We start from the raw sequence: 19,378 nt of genomic DNA, 5'->3' as shown, positions 1-19,378 counted from the left end.
GGCCTCTCTGCCTCCCTGATAAGACTCTCTTCGGTTTCTGTCCCAGACTCTCCTTTTCTGTCTCCTCTTGAAAGTCAATCTCTGTCTTTGGTCTTCTTCCTGCAATATCTGCGTCTTAGCTTCTCTCTGTCTCCGTCTCTCTCTTTCTGTCCCTCTCTCTGCCTTTCGCTTCTTTTTGGGTCTCTCGGCTCTCTTCCTTGCCTGTTTCCTCTCCAGGTGTCAGGCTCTGTGATCTTGCCCCTCTTCCTCTCCTGACCCCCTTTCCCTCTCCTGACCCCCTCTCCCCGTCCTGACCCCCTCTCCCCTGCAGTCTGGACTCTCCCTTCTGGTCCCCGGGCCTGACCTCGGGCTGTGACCTGACTCCCTCTCGGCCCCAGGGACGGCTGGGCTCCAAGAGGTCTGGGCTGCCTCCTGCTTCCCAATCCCAGGTTGTGGCTGGACTGGGACTGGTTCCTTTCCAGTTGAATCTGGCAGCCCAGCCTCTCCTCCCCCTCACCTGACAGGTGCAGCAGCCAGACCAGGGAGCCCGCCCGCCCGCACAGGATGGAAGCGGCAGAAGCCTCATTAGCATCTCAATTAAAGGTGAGCCGGGCAGGAGGAGGAGCCAAGGAGGAGTCAGAGTTGAGAGCTCTCCCGAGGGAGGAGGGCTCCTGAGGGCAGGTGACCTGCAGCACCCGGACTGGAAAAGCAAGACGGTGGGGCAGAAGAAAAGTCAGGGCTGGGAGTCCTTGGGAGCCAGTAGGTAGGGAGACCGGGAGACAAGAAGGCAGGGGGAGGTCTGGAACCAGGAGGTGATGCTGAACGCAAAGACAGGAGGGCAAAGCAAGGAAAAAGGACAAGTCAGGATGAGTGAGACTAAGGTGTGGGGACCAGGAGAACAGGGAAGGTGGAGGTGGGTGGATGGAGGGGAGGGGGAAGGACCGGGAGGGAGGGATGGAGGACAGGCAGAGAAGAGGGGTGAGGAGGAGGGAGCCAGCCCCAAAAGGAGTCCCCCTCCCCAACCACTGGAGGAGAGGCAGGGGCAGGGACTGCCCCCAGTGGGCTTCCAAGAACCAGGGCCCCTCCCCAGGGAATCCTTCCAAGGGCACCGCTGGGTCAGCCTCACTCCTAGGCCTTGGAGAAGAAGGAGACAAGGCCTGCAGGCTTCCTCCCTGCTCACTAAGGTGTGAATACCTCCCAACCTCGCCCAGGAGCACCCCTCTGCCTCTCCCAGCTGGTCCTGCCCTCTTGACCCCTCACCGCCACCCTGAGCCTGTCCAGCCCAGGGAGGGGCCCAGGTGGAGCTGGGGGCTGGGCGGCGCCCTGGGACATTCTGTTCCTTTTTACACCATCGGCTGCCGGGCCAGGAATGTCCCCAGTTGTGGTCACGGGGTTGCTGGAATGTGTGCTCAGAGAAGAGGGGCCACCGGGGCACTTAGGCAGAGCCTCGGAGCCCAGGGATAGTGGGCACCGAGGAGGCAGGAGGGATTTGGCCGTGAAGAGAGTAGGGAGAGAGAAGCTGAGCCTGGCCCAAGGCTGCACCAAACCTGGAAGGAAGGAAAAGCTCAACCTGGGGGCTGTGGTTTTCCTCCAAAATCTCTGCCCCAGACAACCCAGCAAGAAAGTGAGGGACCAAGTAGGAAAAGGGGGAGGGATCAGAGAAGGGCTCAGGAGGCACAGAGACCCAAGCATACACCCAGGCCAGAGGTCTGCACTGTGATCCTGCAGGAGGTAGCCACTGGCTCCTCCCGCCTCCGGGAGGAGGCCGGCTGGGACATGCAGACAGGCCCAGCCTGAGCCTGGATGCAGCTGGATAGGAGAAGACAGGCCCTCGAGGTCATGAAGTCATAAGACAAGGATCCTCAGAACAGAGAGGGGAGCCAAGTGCTGAGGGAGCCTGGGGGTGAGGAGGGAGGGAGAGGCACTAACCCAGGAGATTCAGGAAGACTTCGCGGAGAAGGCGGCATCTCAGCTGGGTCTTGCGAAACAAACGAAGGCTCCCGAAGGCTCCCGTCTGTGGCTGGTCTCCGTGGCCTCTTAAAGTGAGAGTTGCTGTCAATCAGGATTCCAAACCCACCGCATGCCTTTCCCCAGCGCCTTAGGGGACCCTTCTGTGGAGAAGGGAAAGGCTGGCTTTTTCTTCATTTTCCAGTTGAAGAAAGTACCCTCCGAAAAGACAGACCGGTTTTCTGTGGACACAAAACCAAACAGCAGTAGCGTGAAGAAGAGAAGCAGAATTCTTCTTCGGCAAGTGGGGGTTATCTGCTTAGGGCTTTTGCCACACACCCCGAGACAGACCAGCCACAGTCTCGTGGGGAACTGGGGCTCCCCTGCACCTGGTTGTGAAAGTCAGGCAGGTTCGCATATTCCCACCAGCCATCTGGGTCCTGGACTGTCTCCCAGGCTCCATGAGAAGCTCTGTCTACCATCCCCACCTTCCCAAAGGACATCCTACCAAGAGAAGGGGTAGCCAGCACCCTGCCTGTCCCATCTCAGAGGTTCAGAGAGGCACGTCCCTGCCACGTCTGTTTGCCGGTTGATGCCTGAAATCCAGTCACTGGCCCAAGGCCTCAAGGCAAATAGTATTTCCTTCAAAGCCTCAGTGAGCAGGATCCTGAGCCCGGTCTGGGCTGAGCCGGGAAGCGAGCCCAGTGTCCCCGAAGCACCTGCCGAGGTGCGGCAGCTTAGAGACAGCAGCATTCCAGATCTGGAATGGGCCAGAGCAAGCTCGTTCTGGTGGAAAAAAAACAGAAACCTGAGGCCTGTGCTTATGTCAGAGCTCTGTTTTAAATATTATCTTTTAAGGCACAGGGAAAAAAAACCCTGAACACATTTTCCTCACAACACAGCTTTCCAATAACATAGAAGTTTGCAGATCAACAAAAGCCTCGCTCAGTCCCATCCCGTTCCCACCCCTCAACTCCGGCTGCCACTGCCATTTGTGTCCATCTGTATCTTTTCTGGGTGCTTTTGTAGACTTCCATGTATTTTTAGAAAACAAAATATATAGCTTTTCCATAAATGGGACCATGTTATAGGCATTATTCTATGACTGCCATTTTTACTTTTAAACTATGTGACTTCAGAAATGACACTCAGGACTTCCCTGCCTCTGAGCTCCCAAAGCAGAGGGTCCAAGTTCGACGCCACACACCACAGCTAAGAGTTTGCATGCCGCAACTAAAGATCTCACACGCTGCAACTGAAAAAAGAATCCGAATGCCACAATGAAGGTCAAAGATCCCAAGTACATAACACCCAGTGCAGCCAAATTCATTAATTAATTACTTTCTAAATGACACTTTACCACTGTGGGGCCCAGGCTTCTCAAGGAGAGAGCAGGAGGGTGGAGTGTTTAAGGCAGCCCAGGAGGTTGCAGAAGTCCTTTCCAGCTCGCTCTGCATATAGCCAGTATGGAGGTTCCTTAAAAACCTAAAAAAAGAGATACCATATGATCCAGCAATCCCACTCCTGAGCATGTATCCAGTAAAGACAAAAACTAATTTGAAAACATAAGGTGTCATCACTCAGTCGTGTCCGACTCTTTGTGACCCCATGGACTGTAGCCTACCAGGCTCCTCCGTCCATGGGATTTTCCAGGCAAGAGTACTGGAGTGGGGTGCCATTCATACGTGCACCCTAAGGTTCATAGCAGCACTGTTTACAGTAAGCAAGACACGGAAACAACCCAAGTGCCCATCAACAGACAATTTGTTTAATAAGATGTGGTACGTGTGTGTGTTGTGTGTGTATACATGTAAATATATATATGTGAATATTGAAACTGAAAGTGAAGTCGCTCAGTCGTGTCTGACTCTTTGCGACCCCATGGACTGTAGCCTATCAGGCTTCTCCATCCATGGGATTTTCCAGGCAAGAGTGCTGGACTGGATTGCCATTTCCTTTTCCAGGGGATCTTCCCGACCCAGGAATCAAACCCGGGTCTGCCGCATTGCAGGCAGACGCTTTACCATCTGAGCCACCAGGGAAGCCCATAGGTGAATATTACTCAGCCATAAAAAAGAATGAAGTATGTCATTTGCAGTAACTTGGGTGGACACAGAGGAGATCATACTAAGTGAAATAAGACAGAGGCAGGTAAGTAATATCAGTTCAGTTCAGCTCAATCGCTCCGTCATGTCTGACTTTTCGCAACCCCATGGATTGCAACACTCCAGGCCTCCCTGTCCATCACCAACTCCCAGGGTTTACTCAAACTCATGTCCATTGAGTCGGTGATGCCCTCCAGCCATCTCATTCTTTGTCGTTCCCTTCTCCTCCCTCCTTCAATCTTTCCCAGCATTAGGTTCTTTTCAAATGAGTCAGCTCTTCACATCAAGTGGCCAAAGTATTGGAGTTTCAGCTTCAGCATCAGTCCTTCTAAAGAATATTCAGGACTGATTGCCTTTAAGATGGACTGTTGGATCTCCTTGCAGTCCAAGGGACTCTCAAGAGTCTTCTCCATCACCACAGTTCAAAAGCATCAATACTTCAGTGCTCAGCTTTCTTTATAGTCCAACTCTCATATCCATACATGACTACTGGAAAAACCATAGCTTTCAATATGCTCTCTAGGTTGGTCATAACTTTTCTTCCAAGGAGTAAGCATCTTTTAATTTCACGGCTGCAGTCACCATCTGCAGTGATTTTGGAGACCAAAAAAATGAAGTATGTCACTGTTTCCACTGTTTCCCCATCTATTTGCCATGAAGTGATATTTTGGCCACCTGATGCGAAGAGCTGACTCATTTGAAAAGACCCTGATGCTGGGAAAGATTGAGAGCAGGAGGAGAAGGGGGCAACAGAGGATGAGATGGTTGGATGGCATCACCAACTCAATGGACATGGGTTTGGGTGAACTCCGGGAGTTGGTGATGGGACAGGGAGGCCTGCTGCGGTTCACGGGGTCGCAAAGAGTCGGACACGACTGAGTGACTGAAATGAAATGAACTGAACTGAACTGATGGGACCGGATGCCATGATCTTAGTTTTCTGAATGTTGAGCTTTAAGCCAACTTTTTCACTCTCCTCTTTCACTTTCATCAAGAGGCTCTTTAGTTCTTCTTCACTTTCTGCCATAAGGGTGGTGTCATCTGCATATCTGAGGTTATTGATATTCCTCCTGGCAATCTTGATTCCAGCTTGTGCTTCATCCAGCCCAGCGTTTCATGATGTACTCTGCATAGAAGCTAAATAAGCAGGGTGACAATATACAGCCTTGATGTACTCCTTTCCTGATTTGGAACCAGTCTGTTGTTCCATGTCCAGTTCTAACTGTTGCTTCCTGACCTGCATATAGGTTTCTCAAGAGGCATGTCAGGTGGTCTGGTAGTCCTATTTCTTTAAGAATTTTCCACAGTTTATTGTGATCCACACAGTCAAAGGCTTTGGCATAGTCAATAAAGCAGAAATAGATGTTTCTCTGGAATTCTCTTGCTTTTTCGATGATCCAGCAGATGTTGGCAATTTGATCTCTGGTTCCTCTGCCTTTTCTAAATCCAGCTTGAACATCTAGAAGTTCATAGTTCATGTACTGCTGAAGCCTGGCTGGGAGAATTTTGAGCATTACTTTACTAGCATGTGAGATGAGTGCAATTGTGCGGTAGTCTGAACATTCTTTGGCATTGCCTTTCTTAGAGATTGGAATGAAAACTTACTTTTTCCAGTCCTGTGGCCACTGCTGAGTTTCCCAAATTTGCTGGCATATTGAGAGCAGCACTTTCACAGCATCATCTTTCAGGATTTGAAATAGCTCAACTGGAATTCCATCACCTCCCCTAGCTTAGTTCATAGTGGTGCTTCCTAAAGCCCACTTGACTTCACACTCCAGGATGTCTGGCTCTAGATTAGTGATCACACCATCATGATTATCTGGGTCATGAAGACCTTTTTTGTACAGTTCTTCTGTGTATTCTTGCCACGTCTTCTTAATATCTTCTGCTCCTGTTAGGTCTATACCATTTCTGTCCTTTATCGAGCCCATCTTTGCATGAAATGTTCCCTTGGTATCTCTAATTTTCTTGAAGAGATCTCTAGTCTTTCCCATTCTGTTGTTTTCCTCTATTTCTTTGCATTGATCTCTGAAGAAGGCTTTCTTATCTCTCCTTGCTATTCTTTGGAACTCTGCATTCAAATGGGTATATCTTCCCTTTTCTCCTTAGCCTTTCACTTCTCTTCTTTTCACAGCTATTTGTAGGGCTTCCTCAGACAACCATTTTGCCTTTTTGCATTTCTTTTTCTTGGGGATGGTCTTGATCCTTGCTTCCTGTACAATGTCACGAACCTCCGTCCATAGTTCATCAGGCACTCTATCTATCAGATCTAGGCCCTTAAATCTATTTCTCACTTCCACTGTATAATCATAAGGGATTTGATTTAGGTCATACCTGAGTGGTCTAGTGGTTTTCCCACTTTCTTCAATTTAAGTCTGAACTTGGCAATAAGGAGTTCATGATGTGAGCCACAGTCAGCTCCTGGTCTTATTTTTGCTGACTGTATAGAGCTTCTCCATCTTTTGCTGCAAAGAATATAATCAATCTGATTTCAGTATTGACCATCTGGTGATGTCCATGTGTAGAATCTTCTCTTGTGTTATTGAAAGAGGGTGTTTGCTATGACCAGTGCGCTCTCCTGGCAAAACTCTATTAGCCTTTGCCCTGTTTCATTCTGTATTCTAAGCCCAAATTTGCCTGTCACTCCAGGTATTTCTTCACTTCCTACTTTTGCAAATAATATATGATATCACAAATGTGGAATCTAAAAAATAATACAAATGATTCTATATACAAAATAGGAATAAACTCACAGGCATAGAAAACAAACTTATGGTTGCCAAGAGGGAAAGATAGCAGGGAGTGATAAATTAGGGGTATGGGATTAACAGATACACACTACTACATATAAAATAGATAAACAGCAAGGGCCTACTCTACAACACAGGGAATTATAATTAATATAGTAACCTATAATGGGAAAGAATCTGAGAAAATAACCTTGCTGTACACCTGAAACTGGGCTTCCTTGGTGGCCATAAGGAATCCACCTGCCAATGCAGGAGACTTAGGTTCAATCCCTGGGTTGGGATGATCCCCTGGAGAAGGATATGGCAACCCACTTCAGTGTTCCTACCTGGGAAATCCTACTGACAGAGGAACGTAGCAGGCTACAGTATATAGAGTCGCAAAAGAGTTGGAAATAACTTAGCAACTAAACAACAACACCTGAAACTAATACAATATTGTAAATAAACTAAACTTCAATTTTTATAAATGTCTAAAAAACAGAAAAATGGATCTAAAGTCAAATGCACACAGACCTTTCTGCATTTAATTGCTCCAGTCCCAGTCTCCATTTCCTTGACCTGAGCAGTGCACACGCCCGTTCTGGCACTTCTTCCCCACCCTGGGGCAGCGCAGGACATCCACTGGAAGAATACGAGTCCTGGGCCTGTACTAGGAGAGGAGAGAGGTGTCTAAATCTCAGGCAGGCCAGTTCACTCTTTGGTGATTCCTCTGACCCCTCAGGTACACCCCTGCCCAGGGCTCCCCTGCTTCTCCACCAAGAGCCTGTCCAGCCAGTCAGACCAACCAGGGTAAGGATGTATGCCCAGCAAGTCAACCCCTCATGCCTGGAGGGGCTCCCCTGAGTCATGAGGAGGCAGTTGCTGGACTAAGCTAGGGCCCAGACATCTGGAGCCCAGACTCTAGGCTTGCTTTGCCATGGACTGGCTATGTAACGTGGGCAAGTCATCATCAATATTGACATTGACATTGACATTGAAGTCACTCAGTCATGTCTGACTCTTTGCGACACCATGGACTGTAGCCTACCAAGCTCCTCCGTCCATGGAATTTTCCAGCCAAGAGTACTGGAGAGGGTTGCCATTTCCTTCTCCAGGAGATCTTCACAACCCAGGGATCGAACCCGGGTCTCCCGAATTGTAGGCAGACGCATCATCAAATTAGTCCATCAATATTTACTGGACACGTGGTCCATACCGGACTCTGTGCGAAGCTCCCAGAACCCAGACTTGCAGTTTCAGGGCAGGCTGTTGCCAAGCACAAAAGGCCAGTGGCTGGTGGATGATAAGCAGCGGGTCACAGGGAGGGATCTGGGTGGAGTGGCTGTGCAGCCCAGGGTGGGGTGCCTCCCCAAGCCCAGGTGACCCTCAGTGACAGGTGGGAGTTAGCCAGGAGCACAGAAATGTGGAAACCAGACTCCCTGGTGTGGGCCGGGGAGGGCGAGGATGCCTTAATGAATTGCAAGGAAATGGTAGGAAAAAACAGGGCAGGGGCCAGACCAAGCCCTCCTGAAATCCTGCTCTCTTTAACATGGTATCCTGGCCTCAGCGTCCTCATCCTTAAGGTGAGAGGCCTGGACAGGCGGGCTGTCAGCTCAGGGATCCGAAGGCTCTAAGGTGAGGTCTTAGGCCTGAGGGTGGTGGTTGTCCAGCCCCGGCCTGGCCACCCTGACCACGGGAACTCAGTCTTCACGTCCCTGCATTCTCTGAGAACACGGAGGTTGGGGGGGAGGGCAGGGGCTGCTGTACCCTCTAGAGTGTCTCCTAGGTGACCTGTGCCCACTGCTCTGTGGGTTGGGTTGACGCAGGGGAGGGGCAGGGGGGTGGGAAACTCTTTTGCAGTTTATGTTAAAAATTCACACAACAGGGCGGTAACCCAGGAGTCCAGTAAGTCTGCCAAGAGGTACTTCTGGTTCCCAGATGCTGGTCTGGCTAGCTGTCCATGGCTCCCAGTGGATCTCCACACCCTCCAAGTCTGACAGTCCCAAGCCCATCCATTTTTTCAGATCTGGCCAGACACAGCTCTGTCTGGAACTCTGTCTGTTCCCGCGTCTGCTTTGCCCCAGCCGGGCTCCCTAGTGCCCATCTGAGGACCGTCTCCTGGCTCCACCACCCCTTTCCCACCAGCTGGCCCAGCCTGGCCTGTGTCCTCCTCTCCAATCAGGCCTGAGGAGAAGGGAGGAGGCCCGGGTTCCGGCCCTGCTGCCCTCACGTGCTTTCCCGGCCGCCCCTCCCGCCCTACGTCGTCGGCCAGCCAAGCCTGTTCCTCTTCCCGATTGCGACAGAGGCCGCCTGGGCTCCAGCGCTCCCTGTCCCCGCCCCGCGCCGGCCGCTCCACTCCCACTTCCTGAGCCCCGGCGCTGGAGCCCCGGAGGCCAGGCCAGGCCCGGCCGTTCCGGCCCCCGGGGCGCATCCGTCAAGTCCTGTCCCAGCCTCTGGGCTCTGCCACCACTGGCCAGGACGTCCAGGCTCCCACCTCCCTCCCAGGCCTCCATCCCTCTGCTCGGCTGGCAGGCTGACTGTCCGCCATGCGCCTGCCATGGGCCACCTCCCGCAGCGGCCTGGCCTGGGGGTTACTCATCCTGGGCATCTGGGGTCTCCTGGCCGCATCCCAACCCCAGCTGGAGAGGGAGGGGCCCATGCAGGTAGGTGGGGGCGGGCTTGACTAGGGGAGAGGGGTCTGGGCTGTCCTCTCTGATGTCCCTCTGCTCCTCCCAGCTGACCCCTGAATAATTCTCCCCCCGATTCCATCTCTTCTTGAAGGGGCTCCCATACCACCCAGAGAACCAAAGCTGTGGAGACCAGGAAAAGGAGTACTACGAGTCCAAGCTTCGCCTCTGCTGCTCTCGATGCCCCCCGGGTAAGAGGCCAGGACCAGAGGAAGTCTGGGACGGGGAGGCGGGGTACAGGGGGCTCCAGCCCACCTTGCTGCCTCAGATAGACACCGGACACCAGCTCCCAGGGAAATCAGCTGGCAGAAACAGAGAGCGAGAGACACTGGCCGGCCATCCGATGTAGGCACCGGGACAGGCCCAGGGTCACGCAGCAAGCAGCAGAGGGCACCGTGGGAACCCCAGTCCCCTGAGCCTTCTCTTGCCCTGCTCACAACCTAGGCACGCACATCTCCACCAAATGCAGCCGCCTCCAGAACACCGTCTGTGCCACGTGCCCCGAGAAGTCGTACAATGAGCACTGGAACCATCTCTCCTTCTGCCAGCTGTGCCGCCCCTGTGACAAGAGTGAGTGGGGTGTTCCGGGGTGGGGGCGGGGGGCTGGGACGTCCTGGAGCGCAGCCCCTGTGCCGAGCACCCCCCTCATCACCCCTGCAGTGCTGGGCTTCGTGGAGCTCATGCCTTGCACTAGCAACCGCAAGACCCAGTGTCACTGCCAGCCGGGGATGTACTGCATCTTTTGGAACTCTGAGTGTGAGCACTGTGAGCCACTCTCCGACTGCCCGCCTGGCACTGAGGCCGAGCTCAAAGGTCAGAGGTCACTGGCAGCAGAGGGTGGGAAGGAGGCTGGGCAGGCGCTCTTGAATGGGTGCAGGGTGCTGTGTCCATGGTGATGCCCCAGGTGGCTAGTTCTCTGTGTAATAAAATGCTTCTCCCTGCCTGAGAAAGGCTCACACATGGAACCTGCAGAGAAATGGAGTTGGGACGGTGCAGGGTTCAAGGTCCTCCCAGCACTGAGAGGAAGCTGGGCAATGGGGAGAGAAGGAAAGATGCTGCAAAGTACAGACTGGGGAGGGTGGGTGAGTAGGGGGCCGTCCAGCAGGCGTCATAGAAGCCCACAGCTGGACAGAAGCCCCCTGTGCCCACTCACCCTGGCTGCCCCACGCTTCTCTCCTGCCAGATGAAGTCACGGAGGCTACCAGCAACTGTGTCCCCTGTAAAGCTGGACATTTCCAGAACACCTCCTCTCCCACCGCCCGCTGCCAGCCCCACACCAGGTGAGGGTGCCCAGTCTGCATTCCTCCGGCCCTCCCAGCCCCAGCCAGTGACAGCCCACCTCACGCTCAGCTCCACAGACCAGCTCCACTTCCAGCCGGGAGACCCCCTGAGCTGGGCTCTTTCCTCCACAGGTGTGAGGACCAGGGCCTCGTGGAGGAAGCCCCGGGCACCCCCCAATCTGACACCAGCTGCAGAAACCCACAAGAGCCCTCCGACATGCCAGGTGAGGAGGGGCCAGGGGCATCGGGAGGGGGCATCTGGGAAAATGCCTTAATTCCATCCATCTAAAAAAAAAATGGGAAAATGATGAACCCTTTCCTCTCAGAGTTAAGGCAAGAAGCTCTTCAAAGAAAAACTGGAGTATCCCTGGGCCAGGTTACTTACACACGTGTATGTGTATACACGCACTTTTTAAGTTATATGTTCTACATGTAACTTAAAAGTTACATACAATAGTACGTCTACACAGAGACATAGATACAGATGTAACTATAGATATATAGATATAGATATAACTGTACCTGATGTCACTGTCATCATTCTGGACACGCCTCCATCCCATAACCCATTTACTGAGCATAGCAGGTTACAGCTTCCATCACTAGAGAGAAGATTCCACATTTGATGCTTTCTTGGTCTTTTCTATGGAATTATTGCTTTCCTTGCCTGAAAGAATAGGCATGCTCGTGCTTAGTCGCTACAGTCGTGTTCCTGTGGACCATAGCCTTCAGGCTTCTCTGTCCAGGGGACTCTTCAGGAGTACTGGAGTGGGTTGCCATGCCTTCTTCCAGGGGATCTTCCCCACCAAGGGATCAAACTCGCATCTCCTGCATTGCAGGCGGATTCTTTACTGCTGAGCTACCAGGGAAGCCCTATAGAGAATGATAGGATGTTTCTAATGACTATCATTGTTATCAATCAAGGGAAAGTTTATTTCCTTAATTTTAAAAAATGGCTGAGCATTTATAATCATAGCTTCCATTTAATAAGAGCTAGTGCGTTAGACACTTTGTGAACTTGACTTTCACTAACTCATTTAAGCCTCGTAATGATCCTATGAAATAGTCCTATTATTATCCTTACTGACAGATGAGGAAACCAATGCCCAGAGAGGTTAGGTGACTTGCCCAAGATCACCCATGTGGTAGTTGGTATTATGAAGACCTGTTGTAGGTCTTTCTTACTCCAAAACCCATGCCATAATACATGCAGACTGAAAAAGATTAGAAAATTCAGATAAACAAAACTAAACTTCACCTACAGAACCATCAGCTGGCATATCCACTCGACATTTTTGAATATATCTTCCCAGAAATTTTTCCACACAATAGAAAAAAATAACATTTTTTCTAAAAGTGGAGTCATTTGAATGTTTGTAACTTAATTTTTCATCCAACTATAGCATAATCTTTTCTACATTCTATTATTAATTTTTAACTGTGTATCAAAAATGATTAGCACTTTTTTTCTTTTTTCTTTTGTATTGGTGGAGAAGGCAATGGCACCCCACTCTAGTACTCTTGCCTGGAAAATCCCATGGATGGAGGAGCCTGGTAGGCTGCAGTCCATGGGGTCTCTAAGAGTTAGACACGACTGAGCAACTTCACTTTCACTTTTCACTTTCATGCATTGGAGAAGGAAATGGCAACCCACTCCAGTGTTCTTGCTTGGAGAATCCCAGGGACAGGGGAGCCTGGTAGGCTGCCATCTATGGGGTCGCACAGAATCGGACACGACTGAAGCGACTTAGCAGCAGCAGCAGCAGCAGCAGCATTGGTGTATAGCTGATGAGGGCTTCCCTTATAGCTCAGTTGGCAAAGAATCTGCCTGCAATGCAGGAGACCTGCGTTCAACCTGTGGGCCGGGAAGATCCCCTGGAGGAGGAAATGGCAACCCACGCCAATATTCTTGCCTGGAGAATCCCATGGACAGAGGAGCCTAGCTGGCTATAGTCCGTGGGGTCGAAAAAGTCGGACATGACTTAGCAACTAAACCACCACCATAGCTGATTAACAGGGCTTCCCTGGTGGCTCGATTAGTAAAGCATCTGCCTGCAATGCAGGAGACCTGGGTTCAGTCCCTGGGTTGGGAAGATTCCTTGGAGAATGAAATAGCAATCCATTCCAGTATTCTTGCCTAGGAAATCCCATGGACAGAGGAGCCTAGCAGGCTGCAGTCCATGGGGTCTTAAAGAGTCAGACATGACTGAGCAACTAAACCACCACCACCAGAGCTGATTAACAATGTTGTGATAGTTTCAGGTGTACAGCAGAGGGACTCAGCCATATATCTATATCTCTATCTCTATCTATATCGATTCTCCCCCAAACTCCCCTCCCATCCAGGCTGCCACATAACATTGAGCAGAGTTCCATGCGCTATACAGTAGGTCCCTGTTGGTTATCCATTGTAAATATAGCCGTGCGTACGTGTCCATTCCAATCCCTTCCCCTCATCCTTCCCCTGTTGGAAGCTCACATCTTTTGATGCTAATAGGTCTTCATGTCCTTGGCTCTGTAACTCTCAGATTGGTATTTAGAGCTCGACTTTCAGAGAGTGCATAAGCTAATCTCCTCATTTTATATATGAAAAACACACAACTGAGCAGGAACCCAGGTCTAATTCTTCCCCACACCTCCTACTCTGGACTCACTTAGGCCACAGAATTAGATGAACCACCAAGGGTGAACTCCCAGTGTCTAAACGTCCAGGTCTGCAGGTGACAGAAAAAGTGACAGGCATAGTGGACTCCATGCTGTCAATGGCAGCACAAGGCCCACAGGAAAACAACAGTTGCCCATGGCGGTACACGGCCACCTGAGAAGCCCAGCCTCCCCTTCCCTCCCACTCCTGGGAGCTGCCCCAAGCAAGCCAGTGGAGATTCAGCAGCGCCCCTCATCCGGAAAGCCACAGGCAGAGTTCAGCAGCCGGGACACCGACTCTCACGCCTGTAAACACTCCCATGGCTATAGAAGGACAGGTTCAGCTCCTACTGCTGTATATCTTGCTGTCAGATAGTCAAATCTGCAGAAACATGGCTTTACCCCGCAGCCATGTCTGCTCACAACCCCAAGCCCACCCTCCCTTTACTGCCTCCCACTCCCATTTCCAGCCCAAGTGCCTGTCCTCACCCTCACAGGGCTGCCATCGTGCCGGTGGCCAATCACACTCGCCCCAAACATCCCCATCCGAGGCAGAGTCTCTCCTGGTTCTCGGTGGGAGGTGTCTCCCCCACCCACGTCAGGCTCTACACCCCTTCTCTGTAACCCAAGGGAAGTTTCTCCAACTCCTCCTTTAGGAAGTCCAGTGGGTCTACAAGGGGAAAGAACTTCCCAGGTGGCACAAGTGGTAAAGAATCTGCCTGCCAATGCAGGAGACGTAAAAGACTCCATCCCTGGGTCAGGAAGATCCCCTGGAGGAAGGAATGGCAACCCCCTCCAATATTCTTGCCTGGAAAATCCCATGGACAGAGGAGCCTGGGTTGGAAAGAGTCAGACAGGACTGAGCAGTAGCAGGAGGGGAAGCCTGCGCCCCGTTTCCCATCTGGGTGGCCTGAGAACTGGAGAGCTGCTCCCTAATTGCCCCATCCTCCTCACGCCTCGTGCTGTCTGCTGTCCTCCAGGAACGATGCTAGTGCTGGCCATCCTGCTGCCTCTGGTCTCGTTCCTGCTCCTCACCACCGTCTTCATCTACACCTGGAAGAGCCACCCCTCTCTCTGCAGAAAGCTAGGTAGGAAAGACTCAGAGGCTGGCAGGGATGTCTGCCTGGGACTGTGCCCATCCAGGTGGGGTAGGGGGCTGGAGAGAATATTCAGCTCCCTCAGGGCCAACACTTCTGCCCCTTAACACCCTCAAGACACCCAGCACTTGTCCCCAACACAGACATCACATTAATCCAGCCTCTTCTTTCTGAGGCTGGAGATAAGGGTAATGACAGACTGATCATTCTGGGAGCCCAGAGTGGGCAGTGCCATACTGTGGGGTGGGGTGTGGAGGGGAAAGCCTGCGGGTCTGAGGCCTGCCGTTTCATTTTCTATTCCAGGATCCCTGCTCAAGAGGCACCCAGAGGTAATGGGGAGGCTAGGGAGACAGCAAGGAGGGTCAGGGGACAGGTGAACAAGGGTGGGGGGCAGGCAGGAAAAGAATCTGCAGCTTCAACATCCATTTAATCATTCACCTAATAATTTATTGAGCACGCTGTGTGCCAGGCACTATGGAAATAGCAGTGAACAAAGCAAAGTCTCTACCCTCCCAGAGTTTCATACCAGTGGAGCAAGGATAAAGTTAGTCGACTATGTATTAGGTGGTGACAACTGTTAAATATAGAGAAGGAAATGGCAACCCACTCCAGTATTCTTGCTTGGAGAATCCCATGGACAGAGCCTGGTGGGCTACAGTCCATGGGGTCGCAAAGAGTCAGACACTACTGAAGCAACTGAGCCCAACTGCTAAATAAAGCATGGTGGGGTGGGCGGGGGGCAAGCAATGAGGGTATACTATCTTAGAGTGGACAGAGAGCCTCTGTGGTCAGCTGATATTTGAGCAGAGAGCTGAAGAAAAGAGGGCCAGACGTCAGGATGTAGCAGGGAAAGTGCTCCAGGAAGAGGGAACATCAAGCGCAAAGGTCCTGAGGCAGGAAGCTTGATGAGGGCATGGAGCTGCCTAGGCATGGGGTTGGGGTGGGAATTCAAGAAAGATGGAGTCTGAGACCCCCGTCCTTGGCTGGTTCTCGGCCTCTGTCCTGCAGGGAGAGGAATCGAATCCTGCTGATGGAAACTGGGAGCCCCCAAGGTTCAATACACACGTTCCTGACCTGGTAAAGCCACTTCTGCCTGCCCCTGGAGACTTGGCCCTGGCCTCGGTCGGCGTCCCAGCGAACCCGGGTTTGGAGGAAGAGGTGCTCCAACAGCAGAGTCCCCTGAGCCAGGCCAGGGACCTGGATGCTGAGCCCCCAGAACAAGGCCAGGTGGCCCCTGGTGAGAAGAGGGGATGGGGAGGGAGGCTGGGCAGGGGGAGAGCGTGTGAGCCGGGCAGAAAAGAGGAGACTGCAACAGCCAGTGTCCCGACTACAGAGAAGGGACGAGACTGAAAACCAAGAAAACAGGGAATGAGCGCAGAGCTCAGGAAACCGAAGCGCATGGAGAGGGACAGGGCAGAAAGGGGAGATGGCAGATGGGGCCCTGGGGAAGCCGGAGGCCCGTGCTGGCAGCACGTGGGGGCCCCCCTCAACCTTGACCCCTCGCCCCCTCACTCTGCCTTCCTTCCCACAGGCACCAACGGCATTCATGTCACCGGCGGCTCTGTGACGGTCACCGGCAACATCTACATCTACAACGGGCCGGTCCTGGGGGGAGCCCGGGGCCCCGGAGACCCCCCCGCCCCCCCAGAGCCTCCGTACCCCATCCCCGAAGAGGGTGCCCCCTGCCCTCCCGGGCTCTCCATGCCCTACCAGGAGGATGGCAAGGCTTGGCACCTGGCTGAGACAGAGACACTGGGGTGCTATGCCCTCTGACAGAGCCAAGGACCCAAAGGGTCAGCCATGCCGGATGATGTCTGGAGGAGCCAGGAGAAGGGAGGCTGCCCTCCCCGCACAGGCCTGACTGAGGGCCTGGGAAGGGCCCGGAGGGCTGGACCCTGGGGGGCCAGGCCTCAGACATTGCCTCTCTGAGAGCAGGACTGGCGCTGGCTGGGAACGGCGCCCCGGCGGGACTCTCCAGGCTGCCTGAGCAGGCCCGGGACTCCACTGCAGACTCCCTGCCCACTGCGGCTGCACCGGCTCAGCCTCAGGCACAGACAGGGCACGTGACCCTAACCACTGCCCCCTGGCATCTGAATCCCAAGCCTGGCACGGAACGGAGCCAGCCACGCAATCTCTCAAGGACTGGGGCCCCCTTGGCAGAGTCATGGTGCTCAACATCCCCAAGCTTCAGAGGCCCTTTGAGGGCCCGCACTTCAGTGGACGGAGGGAGACCCAACAAGAAGCCGGAGTGACAAGGAGGACCACCCACCCCTCCCCTCCTCGACAGGAAAGCGAGTCTCTCTAACCAAGGGCTTGGGTAGGGTTCAAGGTATAAGGGAGTTTTGGATGGGGAGGAAAAAATTGGTGAGTGTATTTATGAACTGTACCCACATACAAATAAAGAGGAGACTGAGACCTAGGCCCTTGATTTCCTTGGGATTTATAGAGAAACACGATTCCACTGGGGCCATGTCAACGGCACAGGTCAAAACTATGGAATATAAAATGTCATCAACTATAATCCCACGAGGTATTTGTGTGACAGGCTGGTATATGGAATTCAGGTGATGATAGTATTGGACAAAAATCTCTGGCAATGTGGCAGGCAGTGTTCTCAATGCCGTGCAACCTTACCTTATGCACCCCTCACAAAACCCTCAGGAGGCAGGTATGAGGACTATTCCCATTTAACATATGAGGAGACTGAGGCCCCGAGAGGGTAAGTCAGTTGCCCAGTTTAGCTGCACATGGTTGGGATAGGCCCTGTTAGACTGGCTCTAGAGTCCTAGTGGGTAAAAAAGAGAATTTCTCTGAATAGATAAAATGGACTGGTTTTCTCAAATCATCAGACCTCCTCCATAGCCTGCAGGTATGAAGTTCTCAGCCGACTCTCAAACCCCCAGGTTCAAAACAAAGTACAAAAGTGTTTGGCAAGGCTTTCCGTTTTGTCTGTTTGGCCGCACTGTGTGACATGCAAACCTCCCTGACCAAGGATCAAAGCTATACCCTGCATCGGAAGCATGGAGTCATAGCCCCTGGAACACCAGAGAAGGCCATATTTGGCAAGGTTGGGTGAAGGGAAAGATCCATACTTTAGACCTAAATTGAGAGGCCAAGATCACATTCTGCTGATAAAGAGGCGGAGGCCGGCCTCCTTCAACCAGAAGAAGCACCGTGACTTTTACTTTATTTCTTCTTGTCTTGCAGGCTTACCTCGCTTTATTGTGGGTTTTTTTTAAACAAATCGTGGCAACCCTGAGTTATTGATGATGGTTAGCATTTTTTAGCAATAAAGTATTTCTAAATGAAGGCGTGTATGCTGGTTTTTAGACATAATGCTACTGTACACTTAATAGGCTGCAGTACATTGTACATATAACGTTTAGATGTAGCGAGAAACCCCCTAAAATTCGTGTGACTCGCTTTATTCCAGTGGTCTGGTATCAAACCACAGCATCTCCGAATGTGCTTGTATTTTCTTTTCTTCCTCCAAAGAACTCCAGATCTTCTCAGGCTCTCTTGTTGTTTGTAAATGTTTGGGGCCCCAGAATTTATCTACTGTGCTGCCCAGTAGAAACGGTCTTAGCTGGAAAGATTTCGAGGAGAGCTGCTGCAGCTGACGGCTCCTTCCATAAAAGGCCACCCTCTGGGTCTAATGTTATGACTGTTGCTGGGGCCCTTCAAGGTGGGGAAGCTCCAAGGCACACACTCCAGGATTCTTCTGATCCAACCCAGCAGATGGGTTATTTAAGGTTGACCTTGAAAGTATTAACTCCAACTTCCTTTTTTGAGCAGTAAATAATGTGAGCTGTATTTTTAGACAGAGAATGAAAGCCTCCTGCTCTTGCCATAGGCTAGAGCCAGACATCATGATTCCTTAATCGTTGTTTCAGGGTATTTAGACTTTTAAAAAACTATACATTTTTTTTTCAACAAAATAAAAGGAGGAAACTTTTTTTTTAAGAAATGGTGCCAGGAGTGAGGAGGGAAGTTTCAAGAGGGAGGGGATATATATATATACTTATGACTGATTCATATTGTTGTATGACAGAAGCCAGCACAACATTGTAAAGCAGTTATTCAATTAAAATAAAACTTAACGAATAAATCCAGTCCCTTCTCTTCATGGCAAATATATGGGGAAACAATGGAAACAGTGAGAGATTTCATTTTTTTGGTCTCCAAAATCACTGCAGATGGTGACTGCAGCCATGAAATTAAAAGACACTTGCTCCTTGGAAGAAAAGCTATGACCAACCTAGACAGCATATTAAAAAGCAGACACATTATTTTGCCAACAAAAGTCCATCTAGTCAAAGGTATAGTTTTTCCAGTAGTCATGCATGAATGTGAGACTTGAATTATAAAGAAAGCTGAGCACTGAAGAATTGATGCTTTTGAACGGTGATGTTGAAGAAGACTCTTGAGAGTCTCTTGGACTGCAAGGAGATCCAACCAGTCAATCCTAAAAGAAATCAGTCCTGAATATTCATTGGAAGGACTGATGCTGAAGCTGAAATTCCAATACTTTGGCCACCTGATGCGAAGAATCGACTTATTGGAAAAGACCCTGACGCTGGGAAAGATTGAGGACAGGAGGAGAAGGGGTCGACAGAGGATGAGATGGTTGGATGGCATCACCGCCTCAATGGACGTGAGTTTGAGCAAGCTCCAGGAGTTGGTGATGGACATGGAAGCCTGGTGTGCTGCAGTCCGTGGGGTCGCAAAGAGTCGGACACGACTGATCAACTGAACTGAACTGAATAAATAAAAAGGGAAACATTTCTTCTAGATGTTTCACAGTTTCACTTTTTAAATTTACGCTTATGAGCCTTTTTGTGTGTGTTTAAGTATGAGGTATGTGTTGAAGTATTTGGTCTTTGCATATAAATGTTTAATTATTCCAGCACC

At 51.4% G+C, this 19,378-nt stretch overlaps 1 protein-coding gene across 7 annotated transcripts; it reads left to right on the top strand.

The window, feature by feature from the left end:
• The first annotated feature begins 543 nt into the window (after window positions 1–543).
• LTBR (lymphotoxin beta receptor) lies at window positions 544–17,703 on the top strand. 7 transcript variants are annotated; one of them, XM_068969960.1, is made up of 10 exons: window positions 544–582; window positions 9,542–9,638; window positions 9,892–10,017; window positions 10,108–10,260; window positions 10,637–10,727; window positions 10,860–10,951; window positions 14,351–14,458; window positions 14,771–14,796; window positions 15,476–15,704; window positions 15,999–17,703. In XM_068969960.1, the coding sequence occupies exons 1-10, from the start codon at window positions 544–546 to the stop codon at window positions 16,238–16,240; spliced, it is 1,203 nt and encodes a 400-aa protein (XP_068826061.1). In that variant the 3' UTR covers window positions 16,241–17,703. The 7 variants fall into 7 exon arrangements, with proteins under 7 accessions (XP_068826061.1, XP_068826060.1, XP_068826058.1 ...); XM_068969959.1 differs by having other exon boundaries at window positions 10,631–10,727; XM_068969957.1 differs by lacking the exon at window positions 544–582 and adding an exon at window positions 9,147–9,423 and having other exon boundaries at window positions 10,631–10,727.
• The last annotated feature ends 1,675 nt before the right edge of the window (window positions 17,704–19,378 follow it).

Source organism: Capricornis sumatraensis, chromosome 4 (assembly GCF_032405125.1).
Source record: "Capricornis sumatraensis isolate serow.1 chromosome 4, serow.2, whole genome shotgun sequence".
In the NCBI taxonomy this organism is placed as follows: domain Eukaryota; kingdom Metazoa; phylum Chordata; class Mammalia; order Artiodactyla; family Bovidae; genus Capricornis; species Capricornis sumatraensis.
This window is presented reverse-complemented; position numbering and strand designations above follow the sequence as displayed.